General features: G+C 61.0%; 2 protein-coding genes across 4 annotated transcripts; one reads left to right on the top strand and one right to left on the bottom strand.

Annotated features, from left to right (window-relative positions):
• The first annotated feature begins 665 nt into the window (after nt 1-665).
• Nucleotides 666-14,009, top strand: LOC129128435 (tRNA (32-2'-O)-methyltransferase regulator THADA-like). 3 transcript variants are annotated; one of them, XM_077187755.1, is made up of 31 exons: nt 666-865; nt 1,325-1,502; nt 1,672-1,758; nt 2,040-2,067; nt 2,379-2,527; nt 2,709-2,831; nt 3,056-3,176; nt 3,412-3,563; nt 4,056-4,140; nt 4,429-4,565; nt 4,859-5,056; nt 5,412-6,108; nt 6,197-6,349; nt 6,441-6,550; nt 6,671-6,831; nt 7,067-7,233; nt 7,512-7,697; nt 8,168-8,319; nt 8,671-8,814; nt 9,097-9,201; nt 9,385-9,585; nt 9,837-9,987; nt 10,109-10,343; nt 10,470-10,709; nt 10,835-11,060; nt 11,182-11,388; nt 11,580-11,818; nt 12,025-12,261; nt 12,696-12,962; nt 13,055-13,260; nt 13,375-14,009. In XM_077187755.1, the coding sequence occupies exons 1-31, from the start codon at nt 762-764 to the stop codon at nt 13,665-13,667; spliced, it is 5,739 nt and encodes a 1,912-aa protein (XP_077043870.1). In that variant the 5' UTR covers nt 666-761; the 3' UTR covers nt 13,668-14,009. The 3 variants fall into 3 exon arrangements, with proteins under 3 accessions (XP_077043870.1, XP_077043869.1, XP_077043871.1); XM_077187754.1 differs by having other exon boundaries at nt 711-865; nt 3,409-3,563; XM_077187756.1 differs by lacking the exons at nt 666-865; nt 1,325-1,502; nt 1,672-1,758; ... (1 more) ...; nt 2,379-2,527; nt 3,056-3,176 and having other exon boundaries at nt 2,667-2,831; nt 3,409-3,563.
• Nucleotides 14,010-14,145: 136 nt separating this feature from the next.
• Nucleotides 14,146-17,395, bottom strand: LOC129128434 (somatomedin-B and thrombospondin type-1 domain-containing protein-like). The gene is made up of 5 exons (XM_077187757.1): nt 16,921-17,395; nt 15,992-16,174; nt 15,798-15,903; nt 15,216-15,389; nt 14,146-14,835 (listed from the first exon to the last, which is right to left on the bottom strand). The coding sequence occupies exons 1-5, from the start codon at nt 17,294-17,296 to the stop codon at nt 14,730-14,732; spliced, it is 945 nt and encodes a 314-aa protein (XP_077043872.1). The 5' UTR covers nt 17,297-17,395; the 3' UTR covers nt 14,146-14,729.
• Between the last annotated feature and the right edge of the window lie 71 nt (nt 17,396-17,466).

The following is a 17,466-nucleotide window of genomic DNA, read 5'->3' as shown; positions in this document are numbered from 1 at the left end:
CTCTCTCCCCAAAGGCCATTTTATTCCACAGGAAGAAGTGGAATCTCTCCACTGGGTAGCAGTGTTATTAGTGATACTGCTAGTAGGGATGCTACGAGTAGTGGTGCTGGCTATCAGAGATGGTGTCCGTGGTGGAGGATGTGGGGTACCAAACCTCCTCTTCCGCAATGAACCACGATGGAATCTGACAGCTGCTTCACCCTGGAGCATTCCAGTTGGCATTTCAGAGATCTTACACCGCCTCATACTGCCCAAATCCCTCTGTGCTCGGCAGGCAGCACCGGGGTTTCGGAAGTTCTGGGTTGTCTCGCTTTTCCCCAACTACGGAAACAGTTTGGGATGATGATGCTTCTAAACTCCTGCCTTGCAGCCGGCGCGGGTCCCGGCCGGGGTGAAGGAAGGAAGGAATGAGGGAAGCACCGCGGGTCCCGGGCAGGGTGAAGGAAGGAAGGAAGGAATGAGGGAAGCACCGCGGGTCCCGGGCAGGGTGAAGGAAGGAAGGAATGAGGGAAGCACCGCGGGTCCCGGGCAGGGTGAAGGAAGGAAGGAAGGAATGAGGGAAGCACCGCGGGTCCCGGGCAGGGTGAAGGAAGGAAGGAAGGAATGAGGGAAGCACCGCGGGTCCCGGGCAGGGTGAAGGAAGGAAGGAATGAGGGAAGCACCGCGGGTCCCGGTCGCCGCTGCGGGCGGTGCTGCGCCGGGACAGCGCCAGGGGGCGCCGCCGAGCGCCGCAGCGGGCCCGGCTCTGTGGTGCGGCCGCCATGGGCGCCGAGCGGGAGGCGCGGGCCTGCGCCGCCTTCTACGGCTCACGGGGCCTCGCCCCCACGGTGCTCTCCTGCCTGCGCTGCCTGCGGCACTTCGCGGGGTAAGAGGGCGGGCCCCGGGGAGGGAGCTCCCGGTGTCCCCCGGTGGCGGCTGCCTCGGGAAACCCCCGGCGTGTAGCGGCCGTGCATGCCGCGGGCGCGGGTCGGGAGGGAAGAAGGGAGGGTGGGCAGATCGATACTCAGCGATGGTTCGAGCCACGCTCACGGTGCTCCCCATTCCCGTCCAGCCTGCTCAGCAGCAGCAGGACTGCAGGTTTTAGGATTTTCGTGCCCTTCTGCCCACCAAGGGTTTGCAGGCGCTGGGCTTTGAGGATTTTGTGTAGCTCCCCCCCTGCCGCCGCCCCTCCGTCCCCGCTCCAGGGCAATGCTGAGCGCACGGGGAGAGAGCAGCACCGCAGGCTGGGGCACCCCAAACCCAGATCCCACTGAGTCGGGGTATTCCCCCACTACAAACTTCACCGAGCCGGGGTATCCTCACCCCTGTCCTTGTCCCGTTCCAGGAGCACTGCCAAGAGATGCAAAGAGAAGCACCTGGAGGAGGCTCTCCAGCTGACACGGGCGCTGAGTGAGGGTCTGCAGGCACTGGGTGAGGCAGAGGCACGACCCCTGCTCCGCTGTGTCCTGGCTTTCCAGATGGAGGCAACCAGCAGCTGCAGCTCCTTCCAGAAACTGGAACAGGTCTGTAAGGCTGGGCTGGCTTTGCCCACTCCTGGCACAGCCCTGGAGCTTTCTGCCATCCTTACCAGCAAAGGGGCTCACAGGTGGTGCAGGCTCCCCCAGTAGCACTTGGCAGTGGTGTCTCCCAGGGATCTGGGCAGAGTAGCTGACCTGGGGTGTCTCTTGGCAGATGGTGACCCAGCTGGCAGTGGGGAAGGAAGCCCTGCTGGCCCAGGAGGTGGACACACTGCTGAGTGGCCTGGCACTGCAGGGAGAGGTGAGAGAACCCCAGCTGTGCAGTGTCACTGGCTTTCATGGGGACTTGTCTGAAGACCAAGTGTCACAGAGACCTGGTTTGGGCTGCCTCTGGTCCTTCACTTCACTTCCCTTGATTCTGGGGATTTGCCCTTGCTTACAGCTGGCAACAGGTGGCTGCCTATCACACCAGCCCTTTGCTCATCCCTGGGGCAGCTTATGGCACTGGCAGAACCCTCCTGCCCAAGGCACTGAGCCCCAGCATGTTGTCACAGAGGACAAACTATCCTTCTGTCTCTGCAGGTGCTGTCTCCTGAGGACCTTCAGTCAGGTTAGCCTCTGTTCCTTACCTTCTGGGGTTTTCTCCCAGCTCACACCACGAGGGCACAGAACATTTCCTACCAACCCAAACTGGGTCCTCTGTGCTCATGGGAGGGGAGCAGGGATCAGCCAGATCTGTGTGATCTCTGCAGAGGTCCCAGCAGCATCCAGCTCTGCCCACCCACAGCTGGAAACCAGACAAGCCAAAGCATCCCCTGCATCCCAGCCGCTTCTTACCTCACTCACCAACACCCTTGGCTGAACTGGGAGCAGGGCAGGCTGCAGGAGGGCTGGGGGCTGATGCTGTCCCCTTGCCCGCAGTGTCCATGTTCCTGGAGGAGAGCAGCCTGGGCCGGCAGCACTGGCAGCAGAACCTGCCCCTGCTGCTGCAGCGCCTGGCCAGCACCCTGCACTGGGTGCTGCAGGGCCAGCCCACCCCTGGCAGCACCTGGGGCTACCTGGTCATCAAGGTAAGAGCCACCGTGGGCAGGGGGGAGGGATCAGTACCTGCAGGGACAGGCTGGGCACTGGCAGCAGTGTCCAGAGGGATGTAACGCATCGAGCTGCTTTGAATGGCCGTTCCTGGGGTTTTGCTGCTTTTTCAGAGGTAAGGAATACTGATCATCCCTGTGGCACCTCCTGCTCCTCCAGGCCTGCCTCCAGGTCTTCCAGGTGCTGCCAAAGGATGTGGCTCCCCTGGCGTGGAGCACATCAGGAAAGAGTGAGACCCTGCAGAGCCTCCTGGGACTGCTGCTGGAGGTGGCTTGGGGGAAGGTGGGTCCAGCCCTGGGAGGGGTGGGGCTGCCTGTCCCAAGGAGCAGAGCAGTGCTGTCCTTCCCCGGTGCTTTCCCCATTCCCCTCCCCAAGGCGAGCCTGCAGAGACAGCTCAGTGTCTGGCATGTCTGAGGCACCCCATGTCGCTGTTTGCAGGGGCAGTTAAATGTGGCTGGGGTTTAAATGGTGTTTTGAGTTGTGCCTTTGCCTCCCTGTGAGTCCAGGCCCTGAACAAGGACACGAGGCTGCTGGCAGGCACAGCCCTGAGCATGTTGGTGAACACGGCCCCCCAGCCCCAGCATGGGGCCAGTGCAGTGCTGACCCTGTTCCAGCTCCCCAACCGAGGTGTGTGCTCCATCCTGAGCTGAGGAGGGCCTCTGGCAAAGGGTGGCAGGAGTGTCTGGGGACAGAGGCTGGTGCCAGGCTGGACTCTGTTGCTGTGCCTCTCTTGGGGTCTGGGAGCTCCAGCTGTCTCTGGCCACCTCCCATGGATGTCCTGGAATGAGCCATGGCAGTTGCTCTCAGAGCAGCATTTGGGTTTGCCACCTTCCTTCCATCCATTGGAGCCATTTTCCAGCAGGCACTGGAGAGCTGAAATTTGGGGAGCTGGTGGTGGAAGTGCCCCCTGTCCTGGAACCAGATGGGCTGGAGAAGCTGGTGCTTACCAGAGGTGTGCTGACGTGCTGCAAGATGGACATCCTCAGCTGCCAGCTGGAGGGCCTCCCCAACAAGGTAGGAGAGCTCAAACCTGGTGGACAGGGCTCGAGGGAGCCCTTGGAGAGGGCTGGCAGCCACCTGTGGTGCCTGCAGATCCCTGGGGGATGAAGCCAGGCTGCACCCCTCTACACCAGCAGCTCCATGCATCCTGCTGAGCAAAGCCAGTTGGCCAAGGAGCTTTTTCCAAAGACATCCCAGCAGGGATTTCTCTTTCCTGAGGGGCTGGGAAACAAAGTGATGCCAAAGGCCCCTACACAAACAAAGCAGTGTTCACCCTGTGTTCCCATGGCATGAACTTGGGGCTGTCCCTGCAGAGCACAGCCTCATCTCTGCCCAGCTCTAGCCTCTCCCAGGTCTTCACGGGCTGAGCACTGCCAGGCAGGGAGCAGAGATGTGCTCTGTGAGAGCAGGAGAACCAGGCAGCGCTCTCCTTGCCTGTCTCATGGCAGGGTTTTCTCCCTGGAAATTCTGTGCCTGCCCTCTCCCTGAGCTGCTGTGCCCCTGCAGGCCTGCCTGCTGCTGGATGTGGTCTTTCCTGCTGTGTGTGCCCTGACCAGGGAGCAGAAGGACTGCCACTACTACTGCTTCCAAGGTAGGAGACAGTGACCCTGCCATGAAAGGTTCACTGTGCTTGTGGTGCATGGAGTCCCCGTGTGCTTCATCTTCTCCAGGGAAGATGCTTCTTGGTAGCTGTTTTGGAAACTGCTATTAATTTCTGTTCCTGCCCAATGGACATTTGCCCTCTTGGGGTCTTGTGTACCTGACAGGGGAGCTGCTGCCCCTGCACACAGGGTCCTTAAGGCCACAGCCTGTGCTGGCCCTGGTGCAGGTGAATCTGGGGGAGGGCTGCAGCAGAGCTCTCTGTTTTCTGTTTTGGCAGCCTGTGCGCTGTGGCTGCAGCGCCTGCGGGAGGGCCTGGCTGCTCTCTGGCACCTGACGGGGACCCATGTCCTGGCCCAGGACTCTGAGCTCCTCCAGGAGCTCACCCAGCTGCTGTGGAACAACGCAGAGACCCCGGTAAGGACACAGTGCCAAAGGGCACCAAATGTGGCAGCCAGGAACAGCTCTTCCTTCACCTGGCTCAGCTGCTGTCCCTAGCCCATAACACATCCCTGCTGTTCAGCTCCATCAGCCAAATAGACTCCCTTGCCTGTAGCTGCCAGGGCAGGGGCAGGCACACTGCTGGGGTTGTGGCATTTGTCACACACAGGCTCTAAAGGGCCATGTCCCAGTGCTTCACCTGCCACAGGACAGCAAGACATGAGAGGGAGCCCACCCTAACCCCCCTGTTTGTTGTCCTTCTCCCACAGGTGGAAGGTGTGTCTGAGTTCATCCATAGCTCCTTCCGATTGCTCCTGGAGATCTACCACCTGGAATGCCAGCACTTCCAGGACCAGGAGAGACCCCTCTACCAACAGATGCTGCAGAGGGTGGTCTCAATGCCTTGGCAGATCAAAGCAAGATACGTGCCCCTGTGTGCCATCGTCCCCTACATGGGCAGCCAGCAGGTAGGGAAGGCAGGGGTTTGGGAGTTTTAGTGCCACCTGGCTCTGTTGCTGAGGTGGCACAGCCTCAGTCCACTGCCTGTCACCTTCTACCCAGTTCAGCTGTGTGGGCAGGGAACCTTCCCACCCGGAGGGGCAATTTTAGCATCCCTGGGGTAGTGAGCTACATCAGTGCATCCCTGGGGAGTGCCAGTGGGAAGGGAAGCTTTGCCTGTCAGTGCCCACCAGAAGCAGCTTTGAGGTACCAGAGATGCTCAGTGCCAGGGGTGACTTCAGTGTGGCCTGTACCCATCTGTCTTTCCCCCGAATGCAGCTTTCAGCCTGACAGGGAGATGAGGGTCACCTGCCTTTCTCCCAGGTGCTGGATGCCTACCCAGACCTGCCACAGCATCTCCTGAGCTGCCTCTCCACCAACCACCTGTGTCCTGCCGCGGCCGAGGCCTACAAGGTCCTGGTGCGGCAGCAGTGCAGCGAGTGGCGGGATGGGCAGCGGGGCACAGAGGAGGCCCTGGCAGAGCAGTGGGCACTGCGCTGGCTCCCCCTGCTCTCCCAGGGCCTCTGCTCTCCCCTGCCCATCCTGCAGAGCAACAGTGCCAACCACCTCCTCACCTGGACCCTGCGGCAGCTCCCGGCCACCCAGGCACTGCTGGCCGCCCAGTTTGGCGGCCAGGACACGATGTCACTCCGGGCCTGGGTGTCCGTGCTGAAGGCACAGAAGAGTGTGGCAGGGGCCCTGCCGCTGGGGGAGGAGGCTCTGGAGCGGCTCTCCCGCTGCCTGGGCACCCGTGAGGAGGGCATTCGGCTGGCAGCGCTGGGCCTGCTCTGCTGCAGCCCCAACACCAACCAGCCCCTCTCGGGCACCGAGGTGCGGCTGCTGCGGGAGTTCCTGCCCCTCAACCTCAACTGCGACTCCTCCTCGTTCCGGCAGCTGCTGCAGGCAGCCGTGAGGAAGGCGCTGGTGCGGCTGCGGGACAGCTCGCTGGCCCAGCTGCGGGGGAAGGCGCCGCGGCGCTCCGGGCCGGCAGAGGGAGCAGAGCAGCTCGCCCAGGCAGTAGGTGAGGCGGCCACTGAGCACCTGCACCCCAGCCCTCGGAGATTCACGTGTGCCCCGGCATCCCTTGCTGCCATGCTCTCTGCCCACAGGCTTTGTGGAATGGCTGCTGCAGCTCAGCATCGCCTCACTCAGCCCAGGCTCCAACTACCAGAGGAAGAAGATGGCTCTGCTCCTTCTGGCTGCTGTTTTGGAGACCTGCACAGACACCTGGAGCCCTGACAGGAAGAAAGGCCAGCCCCCACGTGAGTACAGGCAAGCTACCTGGAGTATCACCTGTAGCTGTGGGGATACTCCCAGCCAACCCCACCCCACCGCCCCATGTCCTCATCACAGGGACCATGGCCACACTGCTGAGCTATGCCAGGCAGAGAGGCTGCTGGGACTTCTTCTCCCAGCCCAATTTGTTGGCACTGCTGAGCTGCCTGCAGGACAGCACTAACGAGGTGAGCCTCATAAAGCTAAAGGGAGGTGATAAAGATGGCCTCCAGCAGACTTAGAGAAGCCCACCATGGTTCCCATTCTCCCATGTCCCACTTTTCCCCATGTCTTCTCTGTCCTGGCAGATCAGAGACTTGGCCTCGGAGCTGCTTGTCCGCTACTTCCCTACCACATTCCCTGAGCCCATTGCCCAGGCTCTCTTCCAGCTGGCCCAGGACACCCTGGGCAGCCCCCGAGTGCAGGAGGCTGAAGCTGGATCTGTGCTGATGAAGACCATCCTGCAGAAGTATGAGCTTCTGGCATGGCCCTCTCTCTCCCTGTGGTGGCACAGGACCCTCCAAGAGTGTGTTGGCAGCACTGGTGCTTCACCAGTCTGTGGTCATAGATGGGGTTTGCAATAGCCTTGCAGCAGGAAGCTGGGGAGGGCTGAGGTGTCTGCACTGGGGGAGGAAGGAGCTGCATAGCACAAGATGGGCAGGAAAATCCCTGGTACTCACAGCAGGATCTGCGTGTTGCCCCAGGTCAGACAGTGGCACCATGAAGAGCCTGTCCCTGGAGGCTGAGGCAGCCCTGACACTGCCCAGCCGAGGGCTGTGCTTTGCCCAGCACCTTCTGCACGTGCTGCAGGCCCAGTACAAGGTGGCACACCAGGACCTGCTGCGGGCAGCAGCCACAGCACCGATGCACGGTACGGCCCCAGCTGGGCAGGGCAGGGCAGGGAGCAGCTCCTGCAGCAGCTGCCTGGGACCTGGAGCAGACCAGAATCATGGCAGGACTCTGGCCACAGCTCGTTGCTGGTGCCACATCCTTGCCTTGGTTTCCCTGTTTTGGCACTGCCCCTGCCTTGCACACCCCTCACCCAGGGCCCTGTTGACTCCCCTGCCCCTGAGCCACGTCAGCCGCAGCTCAGGCAGGAGAGGCAGGGCTGTGCTGACAGCACAGTGAGCAGAGGTGGGTGTTCTGCAGGAGCCATCGCAGCCCTGCGCAGGTGCCTGCTCCAGGTGCCAGAGGTGGCCGTCTCCATGCAGGCAGCAGAGTTGGTGCAGAGCTGGCAGGAGTTCCTCACCTGCCTCGTGACCACAGTGAGAGACATCACCTCCCTCCTCCTGGGGGCTCTGCAGAGCCAGCAAGGCCCTGGTGCTGATGAGCAAGGTGAGTGTGTCCCCATGGCGGCAGAACCAGCCCTGGGATCCATCCCTGGGAGCCACTGACTACTCCACCACAGTCATTCCTGGTCCAGCAGCCCTCCAGCCCCAGGGGAATGCACTTACTTTGGGCTCAGTTCCTCTAGCAGGGGACCATTGTTGGGCTGGGCCTGGCTTTGGGTCCCTTTCTCAACTCCATGGGAGAACAGGAGCATTAGAGGCAAAAGCCTTCCAGGAGCAGTGAGGCACCTGCCAGATAAAAACAGTTGGGAAAGAAGGGGCTGGCAGAGACCTTACAGGCCTTGGAAAGAGCAGTGGGAAAAATGCAGCTGCATTCCTGAGTGGGGCATGTGGCAGGGCAGGAGCCATTGCCATTTGTGTGCATTCTGACAGGGGACTACAGGTCCTCCCAAACCCTAACAGCGTCCCCCTCCCACTGCCCTACACCCTGCTCAGACCTGGCTTTTCCTTTTGCAGCTGCTGCCCCATCATTTGCAGAGATGGGGAATGCCATTGGCTCCCTCATCATGTTGGGGAAGGGCCAGGGGCAAGAGGAAGAGGAGAGTGATTCAGTCCTGCTGTCAGAGGAGCACAGCCTGATCCTGACGTGCTGCTGGGTGTCAGTGAAGGTAGGGACTCCTCCTTATGGCACTGGGAGAGGGGCAGCCTAGCATGGCACCCATCATCCAGCCTTCTCCAGCTTCACCTCTCCCTGGGGCATTCGCTGGGGATGAACACAGGAGAATTTCTGTCCTTACTTCAGTGCTCTCCCAGATGTCCTCACCCCCTTCCAGGAAGGATGCAGCTAGCAGGCTCCCAAAACCAGCCCCCTCCCTGCCCTTATGGAGCCCAGCTTCTTCCCAGACACTGATAGTCCCCTGCTGTGGCACAGCCAGGCTACCTGGCTTGCAGCCCTGCCGCCACCCATCCCAGCTTCTCCTCCTCCCTGCCAGACTTGCTGACCTTCCTCTTCTTCCCAGGAGATTGGGCTGCTCCTGGGGGGCCTGGCTGAGCTGCTGCTATCCCCAGCACTGCCTGCTGAAGTGGGGCCCCTCCTGCCACTCCCCACCCTGCAGATGGCCACCAGGGTGTTCCAGGAAATCCTGCTGCGGTGCCGGCACTGGGTAAGGGTGGATCTGGGCCCTTGGCCATCCCTGAAGCCCTGTCCCTGCCCTGGCATGCTGGGGGGAGGGAGGGTGAGTGCAATGGGGCAGGGTCTGCTGGGGGGCAGGACATGGGGATGGCTGGAAGTCCCCTGGCTGGGATCCCAGTTCCAGACCCTATCACATCACCGCACCATCATGTCTTCTCACTTGCTCTTCCCCTTCACAAAGAGTTTTCTGGGGGCATGGGGGTCTGGTGGGTGCAGCCTTTGGAGTGCTTGTCCTGACACTGCTCTGCCCCAGGGAGCAGTGGAGGGCTGCAGCATGGGCTTCACCAAATTCTGTGCTGCACTGCTGAACCACCCAGATCCGGAGCTGCAGGCCATCCCACGGGCTGTGCTGGAGCAGGTACAGTACTCATGGTGCCTCTTGTTTCCCCAGGGAGCACCAGAGGCATTTTTGCACTCCCTGGGGCAAGCATCCTCCTGGCAGCTGAGATGCTGGTGCCCTCCTGGCAGGGCAGCTGCAGGTGACAGGTGACAGGTGACAGGTTTCCAGCCACACCTCAGGTGGATTTTGTTTCTCTGTCAGGGCTTGGAAGCACTGGGTGGGCCCCGGAGCAGCTCGATCACACGCCGTGCTGCCGGCTTCCCCATGCTCTTCCTGTGCATCGTCAGCGGGGAGGCCCCGGCGCAGGCACGGCCCCTCCTGACCCACTGCATCCAGACCCTGCTGAGCTTGGCTGCCATGGCACTGCCACAGGACTGGGACCAGACCCTCGACCTCCCACAGGTCAGTGTGGTGCTCCTGGCTGCTGGAGCCCCTTTGGGGACAGGGTGATCTGTGCTGGGTCCCCTGAGCTGTGCCAGGTACCCAGTGTGAGACCCTGAGAACTCAAACAGCCCTGGTCACGCTGTCCAGCCTGGCAGCCTGGGAGCTGATGGCCTTTTGGCTCCCCTGTCTTTTCCCACCCTCTTCCCCTGACATGGTAGCATGAGCCCTGTCCCCACATGGTGCCCCTGAGCCCCTTGTGCTCTTTCCAGGTGTGTGCCCTCCACGTGCTGCAGACGCTGGTCCGCGGGGCGGGGCTGGGCGGGGCAGTGCTGTGCCACGCCACACCCATGATGGCCCTGGCACTGCGGGGCCTGGGCTCACCCTGCTGGGCCATGAGGAACGCGGCCATCCAGCTCTTCAGTGAGTACTGACATAGACAGAGAGATCCCACAGCCCCCAGGGCTCGGAGCCTGTGTGAGGTGAAGTGCAGGGGGTTGGCAGAGTTGGATGGGACCCGACACTGCCTTCTCTGTCCATGCAGGTGCCCTCACATCCCGGCTGCTGGGACAGCCGTGGAGCCACAGGGATGGCTGCCCATCAGAGGGGCTGAGCCTGCACGCCTTCCTCAGCCAGCACCCAAAGCTGGGCGCTGTGCTGCTTGGAGAGCTCAAGGTGGCCACAGCACCCACATCAGGGGGGCCCCGCCTGCACCCTGCACTCCATGCCGTCCTCACCCTCTTGGCCCAGCTGCAGCCTGGCGCTGACATTGCTGGCAGGTATGGGGGCAGTGGGGATGCTGTGCCTCAGCCAAGGGCTCCTGCAGTCGGAAGGGCTCCCATGGCCCTGGCTCTTGTGAGACTCCAGCCAGAGCATCACCACATGGTGCCCTATTTGCTCCACAGTTCCTCTGCTCCCTTCCTGGAGCCACTGCTGGGGCTGGCAGAGAGCCCCATCTACGCCGTACGAGCGATGGCTGCCAAGGCTCTAGTGCCTGTTGTGGCCCCTCCCCAGCGCTGCAGGCTCCTCCTGCAGCTGGCCCGGCAGCTCCCTGCAGCACCTGGGCAGATCCGCTCGCACAACGATGTCCACGGGCACCTGCTGCAGATGCAGGCACTGCTGGGCTGTGCCACAGGCACCGGGGGGTGAGTGTTCCACGCTGCCTCCCCAGCTGGAGGAGGCAGTGCCACCCTGTGCCAAACGCAGCCTTTTGGCCACAGAAGTGCCCATCTCAGCGTTTGCCCCGTGGTGAGGCTGTGTCTCCACTCAGGCTGTCGGCCGAGGCGCTGCACCCCGTGGCTCTGCAGCTGGAGGCGCGGGGCTGGCTGCTCACCCAGGCTCAGCGCTGCCCCCTCGTCCGAGCTGCCTTCCTCCAGGTCCTTGCCCTCCTGCCCACATCCTTCAGCCCTGGCTTTGCCCAGTACATCCATGACACCATCAGCAGTGAGCTGGGCAGCCTCCTGCAGGGGGCAAAGTCAGGCTGTGCCGAGCCACAGGTACTGCTTCCTGCCAGGAAAGTCATGGCCATGCCTGACTGGCAGTGAGCCTGGGCAGGGGCAGGGGGAGCCATCGCTCCAGGCTGAGCACTGGAAGGGGAATCCTGGTTTTTTCCTGCAGGTGGGCTCAGCCATCCTCCACCAAACCATGGCCCACTTCGTGTGCAGCGAGGCAGCCCGGCTGGCAGACAGCGAGCGCATTGCTGCTGTCTGCTCACTCCTCCAGCAGCCCAACCCCGACATCCAGCTTGCCATCCTGAACTGGGTGATTGCTGGGGAGGGAGGATCGTGCAAGGAGGTGGAGAACGCTCTTGGGCTGACATTGCTGGTATGATGGGGCTCAAAAGTCGCCAAGTAAAGCAGGGGGGCCCCAGTGCACCACGCAGATGGGACCGCTGAGATCCCATTGCTGAGAAGCTTGATGCTCCCCAGGCTGAGGGTGCATGGGTGCAGGGCACCTGCCTGGTCCTGCAGTGCTAGGACCACTAACCATGTACCTTCTTTCCCATTGTCAACTAGGAGAGCTTGCAGTCGGTGCTGCAAGAGAGAAGGGACGAAGAGTTCCTGAGATTGTACCTTGAGGCTTTGCTGCATCTTTACAGAGATCCCTCGTCATGGTCCCAGGAAGCTTCTAGTAAGCTCCATGGCTCTTCAAGATCATGTCTGGAGATGCTGCTGCACATGGTGGAGGCTGAGTGTCCTGGGCCTGATCTCCTCTTCCAGGCACTGTGTGCTGCCAGCCTGCTGCTTGCCCACCAGTAGGTCCTTGCTGCTGCTGGGGGGCTGCCCAACTCTTCCAGCAGATTCTTCCTTAGTCCTTACTAGAAACAGAGCCCTGCCTTCCCTCCCATAAATCACACCATTGCACCTGGCTCCTGCAATCTCAGGCCAGCCAGTGACCTTTGGTCCCCTAATGGAGCAGCAAGGTGTGCTTGAATTCGTTCTCCTTCCCTGGCCTTGGCAGGTGCAGGGACAAGGACGCTGTGCTGGTGGAGCGCTGGTGTGCGGCGCTGGAGGAGTGCAGCCGCTCCGCCGGCTCTGAGCTGCTGCGGCTGGCGGCCGCCCGCTCCCTGCAGCTGGCAGGGCCCAGCCTGCTGCAGCCATCCCTGCGTGGTACCTGCTCCCTGCAGATGGCAGGGCCCAGCCTGCTGCAGCCATCCCTGCGTGCTGCCCATCCCTCGCTCGTCCCCGTGGCTCTGAGGTAGGTCACTCAGCCCATCTCTGGGGATGGCTGTGCTTGCAGCACTGCTCCCTGCAGCCCCAGCCCCAGCCTGCTGCAGGTTAATGGACTCTGCAAAAGGTGTCCCCTGCAAAAACTCAAGGGTGTTGAAGAAAACCCCAATCATTCAAAAATCAGTGACACTCAAGAGCTCACAGCCTACAAAAAACCGTGTGGGTGGCATTTTAATACAAGCAGCCAGTCCATTATGAGCACCAGGTGGCATTGCTGAGTCCTCAATCCCCAGCACAGCCCCTGCCTTCCCAAGCTCTTGGGTGGTGGCTGTGTCTTTCACAGTCCAGGGAAAAAGTCCCTCAGAGAAGCATTCTTCTGAGGTCTCATCCTCCCCTCCAAGCAGGCCAGGATGCTTTGGGACATGCAGTATGCTTCCTTTCCCTTCTCTTCCCTTTCCTCAGGCTGATAAACATGGCCATTCACCTTCTGCAAGATGAGGAGCGGGAGGTCCGGCATGAGGCCTCAGGTTTCGCCAGCCTCCTGCGGCAGAGCCCAGGGGAGCTGCTCCAAAATGGCTGCATCTTTGTGCAGGACAATGTGGGGCTCCAGAGCCTCCTAGAGCTCCTTCTGGGAGAGTTCGGGGAGCACCCTGAGACCTTCAACTCACTACTTCAACACATCCCTGTCTTAGATGTCAGGAGTGTTGTGGAGGAGCTGGAGGCCAACAAGTGAGTTGCTGGACCTGTGGATTGGCATGAGGGAGTGTGGGGTACCATGGAGCCAGCCCTTGGCTTCACTCACACCTCTGCTTTCCCCCCAGAGCTGCCAGCCTGTACAAAGAGGATGAACCCAATGTTTTTGCAGAGCCAGCTGTCCTGGCACAGCAGCTGCTCCCTGTCCTGGTGCAGCTCCTGGAGAAGGCTCCCACTGGCAGCCCAGTCCATGCCTCGGCTCTGCAGTGGCTGGAAGCCACAGGCCCCAGTGTGCTGAGGGACCTGCAGTACTGCAAACACTGCTGGAGCCAAGGTATGGTGAGCGTGGAGTGCCTGGGGGCACTCAAACAAGTGTCCTTGTTCCTCAGGCCAGTTCTGCCCAGGGGGACCCTGCCACACTCACAGTTCCTTCCCTGTTCTCGCACAGGTCCTGCTGCCCGCTGGGGGATGAAGGCGCTGGGCTGTGCCAAACTCCACACAGCCCTGGCCGTGCTGCTGGTGAGGGCCTGGCTGGTGGCACAGGTGCTGCGGGTGCTGGGGGAAGGTGCCACCACCACGCCAGGCCTGGGCTGTGGCTCCCAGGAGTTGGAGCAGGAGCTGGAGCTGGTACAGGGGCTGCTGGTGCAGCATGGGCTGGCTCCTGTGCCAAAGCAGGACAATGCACCAGGAGAGCTGGCACCACTGTTGGGGAGTGACAGCTCCAGGCATGCAGCAGTGTGACATGGAATGCTGCAGCCATCGCCCTCCATTTCCTGGATGCTCTCTCTGACCAGCAGCCAGGCCTGCAGGTTTGGTGGTGTAACTCAGGGGACCCCACTCACAGTGTGGGACACACTCACTTTTGTTCCCAGTTTCTAACTCTGCTGCTGAGGACTCCAGTGCAGCATTGCCTTGGCCCATGTCCATGGCTTCCTTGCCCTCAACTCTGGCTTGCAGGAGGGGACCTGTGCTCCAGAACTCTCACACCCCCTCATGCTCAACTCCCACCACCTGTTTTTTTAACCAGCACTTTGGTCCTTGGCCGACCTGGGCTTTTATCCCAAATAAAGAGGCCAAGAACATTCCCAGTGTTGAAGCCTTTTAATTCCCCTGCCCAGGAGGGTGGTGTGAGAGCAGGCTGCAGGAGCCAAACAAGTCTGGGGCAGCAAACAGACAGCAGCCACTGGCTGCAGTGGAGCAAGATCCAGCCGTGGCATGGCACATGCTCCCACCACAGCCTGTGGTAGGACCACCCAGCCCAGCCTCACTCCTTCCAGTGGGGGCTGCTGAGCACCACGGCTGGAACTGGCCCCGGCACCATCGCCTGTGTGCAGACTTTGGGTGTCTGTTTAATTCCTCTCTGCAAAGCCCAGCAGGGCTGAACTGCCCTGCATGGCTCACCTGAGACTGCAGCGAGTGAGCTCAGACAAGGGGAGGGGTGCTGCCTCCATCCTCACATTGCTTGCCAGTTGCAGCTTGTAAAGTATGATATCATGGCTGAGCGTGACACTGTCACACCATGTCACTGCCACATTGTCTTCTCACCCAGACTTAACCTCATCATGCTGTTCTTCTACCATTAATCACCACACTTCAGCAATTCCCTTATTTTTAGTCTTTATAAGAAGGGTTTTTCAATTCTTCAGCAAAATATCTAATGGAAAATGGAGCTGGCACCCAGGGTGAACAGCAAACCTGCATGAGGGTAAAATTATGAAAGACATCACATTTTTATTTAATTCCTCACCTCCCCAGCAAGGAGTGGTGCCATGGGGAGGCTCAGCTCACCTTCCCAGGGGGATCCTACACGAAGATGAGAGCTGGGGGGGAGCAGACACAGCCCTCCTGCAGGCCCTCCTGCACCCACGAGCCCTGGCACCCCACCACAGAAGCAGCCACCCAAAATGTCCTGGAAGGGAAAATCAGTGAGAAGTAGGGTGAGCCATTAACAAATACAATTTTTAAAAATCATATATAGCTTTATATATGTGTTTATATTACATATATAATAATGGCAGTCAGGCTAGATGATCATTGTCTGTCCCTTCCAACAGATATTCTATTCTATTTAAATATGTTTAATTTTATATTATAATCTCTGTTTATAGGACATATTATTGATTCATTTAATAATATGATGGTATACTATAACATTGTGGCATATTTTAGCATAATTACAGCCTTGTATACAAATATTATAATTAGAATATAAAAGGAGAATGCCTTAGAGACAGGGAGAGATGTTCCAGGAGAGATCCCACGGTGGGGAGGGCACAGATTAGCACCTACCTGGCTCCTTGCAGGCCGCGTCCGGTGCAGTGGGGGCGGCGGTGGGGCAGATTCCCCCGGCATTCCACACAGACCTGCTGGTCCCGCTGCAGCCGGCGGCTCCAGGCGCGCCCGCGGCACGGGGGCCCCACCTGGGTCAGGCGGAAATAGCCGCAGGAGCTGGGGAGGGGGGAGCTGGGGAGGGGGAACGTGGGAGGAGAAAAGAGGGAAAATGGTGGTCGGAAGGTAGGGCAGAGGTTGGCGTGGGTTGTTGATGGATTGAGGTATAAAGGGGATGTGGGTTTGGGGGGTGGCAGAGGGAGTTCGGTGGGGGAGATGGGAAGTGGGATGGCTCTGGGGGGGTGCAGAGGGATCCTAGTTTGGAGGGAGGGAAGGGTGGTGTTTCTGTGGGGCATGCAGAGGGCCATGGTTTTGTATGGGGGTGCAACGGGGCCGTGGTTTGGGGCAGGGAGAAAAGCAATGGCTGGGGGAAGCAAAAAGGCCCTGGGTCTGAGGGTGCAAAGAGGCCATGCCTGCAGGGGATAGAGGAGGAGTCCCGGCTTTGGGGACGGGGTTACAGAGGGGCCCCGACCCCACACGCACCCAGAGGGCTCCTCCGGCAGTGGCAGCCCAGCTCTTCGCCAGGGATCTCTGAAGTCCTGGCTCAAGGGGTTGGGGAGAATCTTGGCTACCTCTGGCAGAAGAGCAGCTGTGAGGGGCACGGGGATGATTAAAGACACCCCAGGAGGGCAGCACACGGAGACAGCGGGCAGGAGGGCAGCAGGCAGCCCCGTTACCTTGGGCCTTGCCGCAGGTCGGGTGCTGCCCCAGGCAGCCGCGGCGCTGTTTGAGGTCCGGACAGGGATCCCCGCCGTGCCGGGGCGGCACCGTGACCTGGCGGCTGCGGGCCCTGCTGCCAACCCCGCACGGGGAGCTGCACCCGCTCCACGGCCCCCAGGGCCCCACGGCACAGCCCACCGCTGCCAGGGACCGAGGAGAGGCAAAAGAAAGAGTTTCAGTGTCATGAACAACGGAAAGAGCAGAGCAGGGGAGATGCAGTACAGGGGATGGGGAGAGGGGAGGAAGGGCAAGGGCCAGAGTGACCCCAGCAGCCCCTCTCCCCTGACCCCTGCCAGTGCAGGGCTTTGTGAGCTGCTTCCGCAGGACTTTATCGCTATGTGCATCGCGCTGAGCTGGGACCCTGCTAATCTCCGCGGAGATTAGGAAGGGCTGACTGCTGCAATTGTCCAGGGGGCCGTGGCCGGTGCCTGCCTACCCAGATTTAGGTCCCCGGGGCAGGCTGGTTCTGCACTCCCCAAGCACATGTGCCCTGTTTGGCACCCTCAGTGCAGCCCCCGGTTCCCCTGTCGCTGTGCAAGGCACTGCCTGTAACAGTAGCAGAGGTGACACCGGGGCTTGTCCTGCCGGGTCCCACACTGACCATTGAGACTTGCAGTGACAACACCACCATCAGCTGCAGAGCAGAGGCCACCCCTTCGAGCTCTCTCATTGCACTGGGGCCAGCCAGACATTCAGTGTGGCAAAAAGGGGGCAACTGGGACATTGCTACAAATCCAGCCCAGCCAGCATCCCCAGACACATCCTGTTATCACTCAAAGTACGGGGCTAACAGGTGCCAGCAAACACTCGCCGCCGAGCACGGCAGCACAGGCCGGTATCCCCAGCCGCGGTCCGGCCGGTGCCATCCATCCCCTCGGGCACTCACCGGCACGGCGGCACGAGGTGAGGTAGTCCTGGCAGCAGTCTCCGGTCCGCTGGCAGTACGAGTCGCAGTAGCAGCGAGCCCGGCGGGCGCCGGGGGCCCAGCAGGCGTTGTTCCTGCCGGGGCAGCAGCGGTGCCGGCAGCTGCCCGTGGCTCCCAGCAGGCAGCCGGTGGCCAGCAGCCAGCCCGCCCAGAGCAGCGGGCCCCGCATGGCACCGGCAGCCTGCGAGCCCCGCGGGACGATGGCTCTGCCCCGCTCCAGCCGACACTGGGTGAGCGAGGGCTGTGCGGGTGGGAGCTCCGGCCGTGCCGCACCGCCCCCGGGCTGGGCGGGGGGACAAAGCCCGTTCCCTTCTGCTCCACCGCCCCTCGGCTCCATGGCAGGGCAAGGACTTCATACAATTAAGCAGGGTTGTTAATAAAGCACCGTGCATGAGACAACACAACCCTGATGCCTCCCAGATGCCTGGGAGCATCTGTGATTGGGCACTGCTGGGCTGGAGCTGATGCTCCTCCAGGAGCACCATCTTGGCACGAAGGGGAGACCCG

Source organism: Agelaius phoeniceus, chromosome 18 (genome assembly GCF_051311805.1).
Source record: "Agelaius phoeniceus isolate bAgePho1 chromosome 18, bAgePho1.hap1, whole genome shotgun sequence".
Taxonomy (NCBI): Eukaryota; Metazoa; Chordata; class Aves; order Passeriformes; family Icteridae; genus Agelaius; species Agelaius phoeniceus.
The sequence above is the reverse complement of the archived record's forward strand: the minus strand, read 5'-3'. Positions and strand labels throughout refer to the sequence as shown.

What these genes read in the sequence shown, in the direction of transcription:
- LOC129128435 (XM_077187754.1), top strand. Translation starts at nt 762, where the DNA reads ATGGGCGCCGAGCGGGAGGCGCGGGCCTGCGCCGCCTTCTACGGCTCA. An exon ending in CAGGCTGTGCCGAGCCACAG is followed by an intron (nt 11,061 to 11,181) that starts GTACTGCTTCCT and finishes TTTTTCCTGCAG; the next exon opens with GTGGGCTCAGCCATCCTCCA. An exon ending in GAGGAGCTGGAGGCCAACAA is followed by an intron (nt 12,963 to 13,054) that starts GTGAGTTGCTGG and finishes CTTTCCCCCCAG; the next exon opens with AGCTGCCAGCCTGTACAAAG.
- LOC129128434 (XM_077187757.1), bottom strand. Translation starts at nt 17,296, where the DNA reads ATGGAGCCGAGGGGCGGTGGAGCAGAAGGGAACGGGCTTTGTCCCCCC. An exon ending in CTGCCGGAGGAGCCCTCTGG is followed by an intron (nt 15,390 to 15,797) that starts GTGCGTGTGGGG and finishes CCCCCTCCCCAG; the next exon opens with CTCCCCCCTCCCCAGCTCCT. An exon ending in CGCGGCCTGCAAGGAGCCAG is followed by an intron (nt 14,836 to 15,215) that starts GTAGGTGCTAAT and finishes TTTCCCTTCCAG; the next exon opens with GACATTTTGGGTGGCTGCTT.